This window comes from Triticum urartu, chromosome 3A (assembly GCF_056163025.1).
Source record: "Triticum urartu cultivar PI428250 chromosome 3A, HENAU_Tu73, whole genome shotgun sequence".
In the NCBI taxonomy this organism is placed as follows: domain Eukaryota; kingdom Viridiplantae; phylum Streptophyta; class Magnoliopsida; order Poales; family Poaceae; genus Triticum; species Triticum urartu.
In genome coordinates this window covers 744,631,632-744,644,761 of record NC_141875.1, presented here as the reverse complement: position 1 = coordinate 744,644,761, position 13,130 = coordinate 744,631,632, and the positions used below count along the sequence as shown (strand labels likewise).

Below are 13,130 nucleotides of genomic sequence, written 5' to 3'. Positions count from 1 at the left end.
AGCCTGTTTTTGGGCCCGGCGATCGCAGGCCGAACCCAACGCACTAGGGGGCGCTCGGGGGCTCTGGCGCAAGGGAAAAACACGCCTGGACCACACTGTCAGGCAAAAAGTCAAGCCATTTGTCCAGATTCGCCCCCACCCACCGCACGCTTGGCCACCACCCCTGTCGATCCCGGCACCGCCCATCGCCTAGCACCGCTAGATAGGCCATTCCTCGCCGAAAAAGAGAGAAGGTTTCGCTGCAGCAGCCTCTCCATCATCGTCCGGGCCAGTTTTCCGGTGCTCCGGCCGCGCAGGGCGGTATACCGGCGGGTGTGTGCCCACCATGCCCGCCAGGTGTTCGGCGTTTTGTCTGCTTGGCAATGGACTCGGACGACGAGGAGGCGCTCGCGGCACTGCTGCAGGAGGAAGCCGATGCCGATGTCCAGGACGAGGAACACCTCATGGTCCTCGCCGCCCTCGCCGGCCTGCTCGCAAGCAATGAAAAGCCGCAGCGAGGTGGGTCGGCGCCGGGCGGCTGAAAGCAAAGAACCGGCATCGTCTGGAAGGCTATTGCATGCTCTACTCCGACTACTTCGCCGACGCTCCACTGCACGGCGGCAAAGTATTTCGGCGCCGTTATCGGATGAGCCAAAAGCTTTTCCTCAGGATTATGAATTCCATCCGGGAGTTCGACAGCTACTTCAAGTGCGAGAAGGATTGCACCGGCAAACTTGGATTCGCCTCAATTCAGAATTGCACGACAGATATGAGGATGCTTGCATACGGAGTTTCCGGTGATTCACTCAACGACTATGGGTGCATGGCCGAGTCCACTACCATTGAGTGTTTCTAAAAGTTCTGCAGGGTAATGGTGGCAGTGTTTGGACCGCAATACTTGCGAATACCCAATGCGGAAGACACTGCTCGGATCCTAGCACAGAATGCGGCAAGAAGATTTCCTGGGATGCTTGGAAGTATCGACTGCATGCATTGGAAATGGAAGAATTGCCCATTTTCTTGGCAGGGGATGTGCAAAGGCGCCAAATGCGGTTGCGGTATGGTATGTAAGATATTGTGCGATCTCCCTACTCCCTCGATGGGGAGAGGCTTCGTATATATTGGCTATCGGCAGGAGCCTGCCTTGGCATACAAGAAGGTACACGAGTTTGAGGAGGATACGGAGAGAAGGTTGGTTGGGATTACATATTTCTAACACCCTCCCTTAATCTCAACTATCCTAAATTAAGATTACTCTTGAACTCTTCGAATGGTCTTGCTGAAAGTGCCTTTGTGAAGCCATCTGCTACTTGATCCTTGGAGGGAATAAACCGTATATCAAGTTTCTTTGCTGCAACTCTTTCTCGCACAAAGTGAAAGTCAATCTCTATGTGTTTTGTCCTTGCATGAAACACTGGATTTGCAGACAAATACGTTGCTCCCAAATTATCACACCATAAGCGCGAGATACGATTTTTCTTAACTCCCAATTCATCAAGGAGTGACTCAACCCAAATAATTTCAGCAGTTGCATTTGCCAAGGATTTGTACTCTGCTTCTGTGCTTGAGCGTGACACAGTGGCTTGCTTTCTAGCACTCCAGGAGATAAGATTTGATCCAAAGAACACTGCAAAACCTCCAGTTGATCTCCTGTCATCACTACATCCTGCCCAGTCAGCATCAGAGAATGCACTAACAAGAGAGGAATTAGACCTTCTGAAATTAAGTCCTATTCCCATAGTGTGCTTCACATATCTCACAATTCTCTTGACAGCTGCCCAATGTGCAGAAGTAGGTGCATGAAGGTATTGACAAACCTTGTTGACAGCAAATGAAATATCTGGACGCGTGAGAGTTAAATATTGCAATGCTCCCACAATACTCCTATACCTTGTGCTCTCCTCCTCTTGAAGTGGCTCACCTTCATATGCAGAGAGTTTTTCTGAGGAAGATAAAGGTGTAGGAACTAGCTTACAATTCTTCATTCCCATGCGAGACAGAAGCTCATTGACATATTTTTCCTGACTTAACACAATGCCATCTTGAGTTTTCTTGACTTCAATGCCTAGAAAGAAATGTAAATCACCTAGATCTTTCAAGGCAAACTCTGAGCTCAAATCATGCAAAAGAGCATTAGTGGCATTTTTTGAGGAACTTGCAACTATGATATCATCCACATATATGAGTACAAAAATGACCACTCCTGCCTTGTTGTAAATAAACAAGGACGTATCAGCCTTGGAAGCAATAAAGCCAAGATATTTCAATTGTAAGCTTAGCCCGGAATACCATGCTCTGGGTGCTTGCTTTAAACCATAAAGTGCTTTATCAAGCTTGCAAACATAATGTGGTAATTCCTTACTCTCATACCCAGGTGGCTGTCTCATAAACACTTCCTCTTTCAGAACACCATGCAGAAACGCGTTCTGTACATCTAGCTGCCTTAGGCTCCATCCTCTGGACACAGCAATAGCCAGCACAAGTCTGATAGTTGCAGCTTTCACAACAGGACTGAACGTGTCCTCATAGTCAATGCCATAATGTTGCTTAAAGCCCTTTGCAACTAGACGTGCCTTATACCTGTCAATGGAGCCATCTGCCCTTTTTTTGATCCTGTACACCCATTTGCAATCAATGATATTTTTACCTCTCTGATTTGGTACAAGATGCCAGGTTTTGTTCCCCATGAGTGCAGAATATTCCTCATCCATCGCCTTCTTCCACTTTGGATCATCAAGTGCACTGTTCAACGTTGTTGGTTCTCCTGAAATACATAGCATCCCATATGGTATAGTTCCATCTTTTCTTATTTTTGGATTTCGTATACCTTTTTGTAGCCGTGTCATAACTCGTGAAGAAATCTCTGGCTGAACCACTGGTACACTCGCCACAGAAGATCCAGGCGAATCTGCATGTGCTGACCCAGACAGATTTGTCCCGACGTGCGTAGAAGATCCTGTGGCTGTAGGTGTGGCTTCAGTTCCTGTGGACACACGGGTGGCGCCCATGCTACCGACGCAGGGCTTCGCCTAAGCACTGCTACGATATTACCGAGGTGGAATATGGTGGAGGGGGGCACCGCACACGGCTGGGAGAGATCAATAGATCAACTTGTGTGTCTAGAGGTGCCCCCTGCACCCGTATATAAAGAAGGAGAGGAGGGGAGGGGCCGGCCCTCTCTATGGCACGCCCTGGGGAGTCCTACTCCCACCGGGAGTAGGACCCCCCCTTCCAAGTAGTAGGAGTAGGAGTCAAGGAAAGGGAAAAGAGAAGAGAAGGAAGGAGGGGGTGCAACCCCTCCCCCTAGTCCAATTATGACTAGGCCTTGGGGGTGGGGGGCGCAGCCTCCCATCTCTCTTTCCCCTAAAGCCCAATAAGGCCCATATACTCCCCGGTGAATTCCCGTAACTCTCCGGTACTCCGGTAAATACCCGAATCACTGAGAACCTTTCCTGTCCGAATATAGTCGTCCAACATATCAATCTTTACGTCTCGAACATTTCGAGACTCCTCGTCATGTCCCCGATCTCATCCGGGACTCCGAACTACCTTCGGTACATCAAAACACATAACTCATAATATAAACTGTCACCGAACGTTAAGCGTGCGGACCCTACGGGTTTGAGAACTATGTAGACATGACCGAGACACATCTCCGGTCAATAACCAATAGAGGAACCTGGATGCTCATATTGGCTCCCACATATTATACAAAGATCTTTATCGGTTAAACCGCATAACAACATACGTTGTTCCCTTTGTCATCGGTATGTTACTTGCCCGAGATTCGATCATCGGTATCTCAATACCTAGTTCAATCTTGTTACCGGCAAGTCTCTTTACTCGTTATGTAATGCATCATCCCGCAACTAACTCATTAGTCACATTGCTTGCAAGGCTTATAGTGATGTGCATTACCGAGAGGGCCCAGAGATACCTCTCTGACAATCGGAGTAACAAATCCTAATCTCAAAATATGCCAACTCAACAAGTACCTTCGGAAACACCTGTAGAGCACCTTTATAATCACCCAGTTACGTTGTGATGTTTGGTAGCACACAAAGTGTTCCTCCGATAAACGGGAGTTGCATAATCTCATAATCATAGGAACATGTATAAGTCATCACTACAAGAAACTTGGTAATCCATGACGGATTACTGCTGACGTTCCTGGAATCCGTCACAGATTATGACGGCTTTTCTTGCCCCGTCATGAATACCGTCACTGATTAGTAACCTGTGGTTGGGCCTAAAAACAGCAGGCCCTTCATGACGGACGTTGGGCTGTCGTCACGGAAACTGTCATGAATCGACCAAGCGGGCTCAGTCAGGCCAATCACTTTTTTTAATATACACCATCCAGACCATCACCGATTGTGCTTCGGCTGATGTGGCGTGTCTGCCCCTTCTTTGGCCCACATGTCGGTCGGACCATAGGTTTTGCCCAAAAAAATAAAAGTGTGATTATACGTGGGTGCCATTGTATGCCCCACATGACAGGGTATTTTGGATTATGTTGCTTCCCGTAACAAAAAACTGTTGAGACTTAGGTATTTCTTTTCCCCGATTCTTACATCCCCCAGATCCCATCGGCCGGCGCAGCCGCCGCCGCCAGTGCCGCCGCCGACTGCCCGGGCGAGGGTGGTTAGATTTGGCGGGGTGGTCCGTCTCGGCGCCATCTTCACGACGCCGTCGGCCTCTCACATCGCCGCCGTGCGCCCTTGCTGCACCGACGAGGCAGCCTCCGCCCGCCATTGCCGCGCCGACGAGGCAGCCTCCGCCCGCCATTGCCGTGCCCACGAGGCAGCCGCTGCCCACCATTGCCTCACAGATGAGCCAGTCGATGCCCGCAGTTGCTGCACTGGAAACTCCCTCGTTCTTTCCCAACATCAACCTCAGCCAGGAGCGAACGGTATGCCTCCAGCAGAAATCATCTCTCTCCTTCAGAATTTGTTGACTAAATACTGTGCTTTGCAATTTTCCCCTTCTGAATTTGGGGTGAACCTCTTCCCTTTAGGTTTAATGGTGTGTTATTTGAGGTAGTTAGATTACCCAATTAATGAATGTGTTGATGGATGCAGATACATATTCAGAAAATACCATCTCAGTGTAGTTAGCATTTGAGATTTTAGTTCCATTTTTCTTGTTTTCATGACACCATAGATGTGACACGTGAACCATGTACATTATGTTTTTCAGGGTGCATTCATCCACATACATATTGAGTTGGCATCAATCGATGCATTGTCTTATTCACATACTAGTAGTCGTAGATTTTGTAGGCAAGCTCATACTAGTAAATGTGTGCTACGGATTTGTATTGATTTGTAGACCTCTTTAATGTCGAATAATCAGTGAAATATTTTGTCAAGTGGTGTATGTTCCTTTGTCACAACGAAAGAAAAAAAATCTTTTGATGAACTGTGTTCACTATAGTGCGAAGCAGTATAATTTTAAATTTGAACATATTTTAGTTTGGTATACTGTACATGTTAATTTGATGGCCGGGGTAAACCTTTGATTGAATTGGTTCTTTTTCTGCAATGCAGATGGATAGACGTTGGATTCATGGTACATTGTTTTGCCGTGAGTACACTGAAGGTGTGAAAGAATTTATGAACTTCATTCAAGAGAAATTCAGCGAGGATGATAAATACTTTGCCCATGTAGAGAATGCCTTAATCATAAGTACCAGCATCAGACCGTTGTGAACACGCACATATTGATGTATGGCATGGAAAGTACATATACTCGTTGGATATATCATGGAGAAGACTTTGATGTAGATGTTATTGAACATCCTGTTGATGTGCATGACACCGAGGATGGTGACAACGGCGCTGACCGATTTGAAGAGATGTTTGAAGACCTACGCACAGCAGTAGAACAAGCTCAGAGTGAAACTGAAAATCAAGATGCTAACAATGGTGGAAACCCTTCTGAGAATGAGTCTTTTTTGAAGGATGTGATGAAGGAGGCAAAATGGCAGCTTTATCATGGTTGTACCAAGTTTTCAAGGTTCTCCTTTGTGGTAAAGCTTCTTCACTTGAAGTCATACCATAGGATCCCGAATAGTGCATTTACTGAAATTTTGAAGCTATTAGCTGAAGCATTCCCTGAACCCAATACGCTCCCAAAATCATATAAGGAAGCAAAGAACCTTCTAAAGGAATTAGGCCTTGGGTATGAGTCTATACATGTGTGCTTCAATAATTGCATTCTGTTCAGAAAGCAATATGCCAATCATGACAATTGCCCAGTTTGTGGCCTATCAAGGTGGAAAGACCCTGCTAGAAAGGAGATTCCACAGAAAGTGTTGAGGCATTTTCCATTGGTGCCTAGGCTAAAGAGGATGTTTCTTTCCAAAAAAGGCGCAGAAGAAGCACAATGGCATGAGCTAAAGAGGCAGCCCAGTGAGAAGGAACTGAGTCATCCAAAAGACGGTGATGCGTGGAAAGATTTCGATGAAATTTTTCCAGAATTTGCAAAAGATGCCAGAAACTTTAGGCTTGGCATTGCCACTGATGGGTTCAATCCTTTTGGAAATTTTAACACAACCTATAGTATGTGGCCTGTATTTGTTATGCCATACAACCTTCCACCTTGGGCATGCATGGATCAGTCAAATTTTATGATGGCTCTGCTGATTCCAGGTCCCAAATCACCTGGCAAGCACTTCGATGTCTTTCTACAACCACTTGTGGAAGAATTACTTGAGCTCTGGGAGGGTGTACATACATATGATGCTCTTAGTGGAAAAATGTTTGATCTTCATGCTGCAGTTCTATGGTGCATTCACGATTACCCAGCTCTGAGCACTCTTTCAGGGCGTACCACAAGAGGCTATTTTGCATGTATTCATTGTGAAAAAAACCCACTTTCTTACAGCCTAAGGAGTAAAATTGGGTATATTGGTCACTATCGTTTCCTTCCAAGGGGTCATCATTTGCGGAGAAACAATGAATTTGTTGGTCTTCATGAAAGCAATGATGAGCCAGGTAAATTCTCTGAGAAAGAGTTGCAAGCAGAATTGGAGAAGGTTAGACCTGGGAGACAACAAGAAAGTAGAAAAAGGAAGTGTTCTGACTTGGGCAGCAAGAAGGATCATGTGCCAATTTGGGGCCGGCGGGTTTGTTTGTGGGATTTGAAGTATTGGGCAAAGTTGAAGCTGAGACACAATCTTGATGTCATGCATATTGAGAAAAACATTTGTGAAAACCTCGTTGGGACAATTCTGAATCTGGAGGGTAAGACAAAGGACACACTTAATGCTAGGATTGATCTCAAAGATTTGAATATTAAAGAGGAGTTGCAATTGAGGAAGGAGGGAGACTCATATGTGATGCCTCGGGCCCGATATACCTTGTCCAAAGAACAAGTTGTTGCATTTTGTCAATTTTTACGAGAGTTAAAGTTTCCAGATGGGTTTGCTTCCAACATCTCAAGATGCACAAGTGCTGATGGAACCAAGGTACAAGGCCTGAAAACACATGATTGTCACATTCTTCTGCAGAGAATCTTACCTACTGGCATGAGAGGATTTTTGGACAGTGATATATATGAAGCAATAGCTGAGTTAGGCAATTTTTTTAGAGAACTGTGCAGCAAAACTCTTAATAGGGATGTCTTGGCCGAAATGAAGAAGGAAATCCCTGTAATTTTGTGCAAGCTTGAGAAAATTTTCCCGCCTGCATTCTTTGATGTGATGGTGCACCTTGCCGTACATTTACCTGAAGAGGCATTGCTTCGAGGTCCCGTACAATATGGGTGGATGTACCCAGTTGAAAGAAGGCTATATACTTTAAAGCGCTATGTGAGGAATAGGGCGCGACCAGAAGGTTCGATTGCTGAGGCATATATTGTAGATGAATGCCTGACATTTTGCTCCAGGTACATGGATGATGTTGAAACAATATTTAATCGGAAACCAAGAAATATAGGTTATTCAGATGAAGAAGCCTATGGTGTTGACGTTTTTGGGCATGGAGTTAATTTTACTTCAGTATATGACTATGAATATGTGCATGAGCAAAAAGATTTTGACCAGATGGTGTGGTATGTGTTGAACAATTGTGATCAAGCTAAGAAATATATCGAGTACGTTGTCACTTTTGAAACTTGTGCTTGTTGCATTGTGTTGTACATATGTGATCTCGAGACTAATTTGTTTTATTTTACAGTATGTTCAGAGATGAGTTAAAGAGAAAACGGTTGCCGGACAGTGATAAAGAGCTTCAACAAAAATTTCAGACATGGTTCAGGAACTATGTTAGTTTTCATTCACATCTAGTTATAATTTTTGGTTGTCAAATTTCACTGCAGATTCTAATGTATGTGTTTGTGTGCTGTTGCAGATGATGAGGCTGCGAGATGAGGTTGGCGAAGAGGTAGATGAAGATCTATTTTCCTTGGCATGTGGTCCTGATCGGAGAGTCCGGAAATTCTCATCGTGCATAGTGAATGGGATTAGATTTAGCACTGTTGCTCGTGATAGCAACAAGAGGACGCAGAACAGTGGAGTCATGACCGAAGGTGAACATGACCGTAAGGTCATAGATTTTTATGGAACCTTGAAAGAGATCATTCAGTTAGATTATAACTTGAAAGATAGGTCAGTTGTTTTGTTTAAATGTGACTGGTTTAGACTTGATGGAAAGAAGACTGAACTTAAAAATGATGGTTTTTTCCAAAGCATACATGTTGGAAGTTTGTGGTACAAGGACGATTCTTTGATTCTGGCTACTCAGGCTAGTAAGGTCTTTTATTTGCCGGACAAGAAGTATGGGAAAAATTGGCAAGTTGTGCAAACATTCGACCATAGGCATCTGTTCAATATTAGTGAAACTGAGGGTGTACCTTTTAGTGGTCCTGCATATCAAGAGGAGGAGTGTTGTGAAGAGGAGGATAGGAGAACATCAGTTTCTGACCATACATCTGAGAAGCCTTTGCATAGAGATGAGCAGCAAGGCATTACTTTTGAAGCTGATGTCGTTGCTCGTTTGATGAAAGAAAAATCCACAAAAGTGTATGAAGGTGGCGACGAAGATGAAGAAGATGACACAGGTTTGGAGTATTGCAGTGAAGACGAAGGAGGTGCCACAATGGATGTCGACATCGATGGCGAGTAGATGTTTTAGTGTAGAAGGTACTATCTTCATTCTTGTTGCATAATTTTTTCCTTTGCTACTGCAATATCCTGTTGCTGTTTACACACTACATGCTTGTTCAGTATAGTACATGGGAGACTGAGGTGTTTATGCACTACAAGTTTGTTCAGTTCAGTACATCGTCTCTTTTTGCATATGTACAGTTTGAATGCACTTCTAAATTTGAAATATTCGACAGGCGTTGCTGACAAGGCTGAGAAGGAGATGCTGAAAAAAGGTTGTGCTGCAAGCTTAAGTTGGTCTGTACAGTGCTTTTGGCTCCTGTCATCTACAATGGTAGTATCTGGAGTTTTATTTTGTTTGCCTTGATACGGCAATGACCGGTGATTCTTCTTGTGATCCGTAACAAAGTTGTATCTGGAGTTATATTTTGTTTGCCTTGATAGGCCAATGACCGCTGATCCTTGTTGTGACCCGTATCAGAGTTGTATTTGGAGTTATATTTTGTTTGCCTTGATCGGCCAATGACCGCTGATCCTTGTTGTGATCCGTATCAGAGTTATAGTCTGTCAGTGTGTTAACGAAGTCACCGTGGTTGTAATCCTTCTTGTATGCCTGACAATATATTATCTCTGTACTGGCTGTTGTGAGGATGGCATTTGTGTGCTGTCATTGGCTATTCAGGTACACAAATTATTTCTGAAATTCATATGGCTCATGTATGTTCATAGTACGGCCTAAAATCAAGTTTGTTGTATCTAGTTTAGATGCCATCTTCCAAAACGTAATTCTGGTCATTTTAGAAAATTAAAAATGTTCTCAAATTTTTAGAAAATTAAAAACGTAAATCTGCCTGTACACAAAACATGTTGAAGTAAAAAGTTCGCAAATTGTTAGAACGTTCACCGATTAAAAATTTGTTAAGAAAATTAAAAATGTTCTCAAATTTTTTAAAAAGGTACATGAATTGGAAAAATGTTTGATGATTCGAAAAAAACATAACGTTCAAAAGTTCATGGATTTAAAAAAATATCACGAATTTTGAAAAACATCATGAATTAAAAACGTTCACAAATTTCAAAATGTTCATGAATTTAAAAAAAAATGAGAAACGTAAAGGAAAAAAAGGAAACAAAAGAAAACAAAGAACCAACCAAAATCCACAGAAGCTTCACAAAACCGAAGAGGGGTGAAGCTAGATGGGCCGACCTATTATAACCAGACACTCGATGCCGTGGACTCCCCTCACCATTTGAATTGTATTCGGCACCAATATGTGCCAAATAGCACATTCCTCGATAGCATATGTCACAGGCTTCCTTCCCTGTCCGATAGCACAAGATACAAATGGGATCCACTGATAAGGTTGCGCCAAATAGTAGCAATCGGGCGACATGGTGGTGGTGCGGGCATGCACCCATGGACGCTCGGGTGTTGTTGAGGTTGTCTATCGGTGCCCGGCATTCATGTATCTTCCCTTGGGTCTGTGTGGCGTGCGTTTGTTTCGGATGCTTCGATGTTGTGTTGGTGCTTTATAATATAAAGCGGGGGAAACCCTTTTTCGTAAACCAAATAGTAGCAATCAGTACATAGGGGTTGTTTGGTTGAAACCCTGAGGAGCATGAGTGAGCTGTTCTCATGGCTGAATGTGGCATGCAGTCGTATCAGAAATTGACAGATCAGGCATCCATGCTCAAGCTTCCAATTTCATAGGACGTCCACGGGTCCTGCAGAGTCACATGGTCGTCCGATTCCTCCAATCGACTCCCCGGCGCTAGCGAGCGGGAACTCGTCTTCCTCAACTCCGAACGCGGGCTCCCCTGAAAGCCTCCAAGAGCACACGCTCCGTTCGCGAGCTCTCCATCCGTCCACCCTGGAGCCCATGCCGCCCATCGGTCGACGCGTATCGACGTCCTGCACCCCCATGTGATCAACTCAGATGGAGATGGCCGAATCAGCAAGTTGTTCGTTTCGATGATACAAAGGCTTTTTCACGTCGAGGTGCATTTGTAACCAAGTTTATTGGAGTTGGTAGTCCCCGCGCTCATAATTTAAGAAACCAAACTGATAATCGAACCGGTGAGGCCGCCGGTCTGGTTCGTTTTTTAAACTATGTCATCTTTTCCCCTATGGTTTGTAAAAAAGTTGGTGCATATGTCTTGCTCATTCTAGTAATTATTTCCTAATAATAGTGCATAATTAAATATATGTCTTACTAATTACAGCAACAAATAATAAACTTGTGTTATATGCTCTAGAATGTTCTAAATTTGGCTCGGCGGCAAAAAGCGTGCGCACGCACGTTACAGTTTTCGCTCCAGCCGCGCGACCGCGCCAAGAAAAAAATAACGCAAAGCGAATTGACGCTATTGCCTAGCAATGTTCCCCAAAATTACACATATGCATTCATCCACCAGTACCAGATGAAGGGCCTATTAGTAATTTGACACACACAAATGCCTAACCCCCACCGCACGACCAGCCAAATCCCCTCCCTCCCCCCGTATCGCCAAATCCCCTCCATCCTATTCCCCTTCCTCTTCCGCCGCCGGCCACGGCTTCACCTCCTCCACCGCCGAGCCCATCTTCCGTTCCTCGTCCACCTCCACCGCAGAGCACGGATCCCCTCCCTCCCCTTGCTCTTCCACTGCCGGTCAAGACCCCCTCTCCCCCACCATCCGCCTCCACCAAACCCTAGAGTAAGCAGCCGCCGCCACCGCCACCACACCGCGCCACTCCCGAGCACGACTCCCCTTGCTCTTCCGCCTCCACCGCCGGTCGCTACCCCACCTCAACTGCCGGTCCAGAACCCCCTCCCCCTCCTCTCCGCTCCACCAAACCCTAGAACAAGCCGTCGCTGCGACCATACTGCGCCGCTTCAAGGACCACTGCACCACACTGATGGGGAAGAAGACTGCAGCGAAGAAACACCGAGGACCCAAGACAGCAGGTATAATCTTCTTAACCCACCCCACGCCTGCCTATTTGCTATTCATGCATATGTATGTCTAATGGGTGTGTGGTAAAAGCTGTTTTCTTGTGTTTGATTTAAGTTGCTAGTGTTTCTGGTCCATTAGAGTTCTTGCCATACCTATGAAAAAAGGGTCTTGTGCTGTCAAGTGTAGATTTGGGTCACATATTGTTACAAACTTGATCACAAAATAGTATTTTGTTATTAACTACAGATTATGCACATAGTAATTCGTGCTCATGTGTTCACTCATCTTAGAACCACCGCTGCATCCTTTGGAGGAGTCGCGCATCAGAACATGCATAAGGAACAATTCAAGGCTGCAAGCACTCGGAATTCCTGCACTATCGACATTCTTTGCAGCCAAAACTGTCATTTCACCTGAAAAAAATAAACCCAAGCATAGTAGTGATGATTCTGAAGATGAGTACCATCCTAACGAGGACAATACCAGTGAAGGAGAGTCATCCGATGATAGTATAGTAGATGAAACAGAAGCACTTGAGTCCACACCTGCTGCTAGCTCAAACTCTAAGGTGCTAATTTCCTCAATCTAGTCATTCATTGCTTAGATATGTTGCTTGTTTGCCGTTGCAGCATAATTTTGTTACTGTTTGTTGATTAAACCATGTTTTCATATCTGTCAGGACTGTAAGAAGACTAGTCAGAAAACTAGTAAGAAAAGATCTGCTGCCATGCCCCCTGGTGGAGTCAAGCCTCGACCTCCTAAGAGAGTTCATGCGGACCTCCCAACTAACCCACGAGTCACAAGGTCGAAGAAAGCTCTATCACAAGATGCTGATGGAGGTATTCAAAGTGAGGAAATGTCTGATCCTAAACAGAAGACACCAAGTGTCATCCATAAGCCAACTGCTTCCATGGCTTGTGTCCGCCAAGCTGAAGAAACTGTTCCCGACTTTGATGACCATGGTGTTGAAGGCAAGTTCCTTACTATTATTATCATATCATGTTCATGATTTTTTCTTTTGAATTACTAGCCTAGGCTATTAGCTCCATGATGAACATACTCTCACTAGATGCTTTTTTCAAAAAAGGTGATGATCCTGGACATT

The 13,130-nt window shown here is 44.8% G+C and overlaps 2 protein-coding genes and 1 pseudogene across 2 annotated transcripts; all 3 read left to right on the top strand.

The window, feature by feature from the left end:
- The first annotated feature begins 5,528 nt into the window (after window positions 1–5,528).
- On the top strand, window positions 5,529–7,145 carry LOC147982598 (uncharacterized; annotated as a pseudogene).
- Window positions 7,146–7,873: 728 nt separating this feature from the next.
- On the top strand, window positions 7,874–9,107 carry LOC147982597 (uncharacterized). The gene is made up of 3 exons (XM_087545726.1): window positions 7,874–8,076; window positions 8,160–8,247; window positions 8,334–9,107. The coding sequence occupies exons 1-3, from the start codon at window positions 7,874–7,876 to the stop codon at window positions 9,105–9,107; spliced, it is 1,065 nt and encodes a 354-aa protein (XP_087401852.1).
- Window positions 9,108–11,987: 2,880 nt separating this feature from the next.
- On the top strand, window positions 11,988–13,034 carry LOC147982596 (uncharacterized). The gene is made up of 3 exons (XM_087516359.1): window positions 11,988–12,036; window positions 12,316–12,600; window positions 12,703–13,034. Exons 1-3 carry the CDS (start codon window positions 11,988–11,990, stop codon window positions 13,032–13,034), a joined length of 666 nt encoding a protein of 221 aa, XP_087372485.1.
- Window positions 13,035–13,130: the final 96 nt, after the last annotated feature.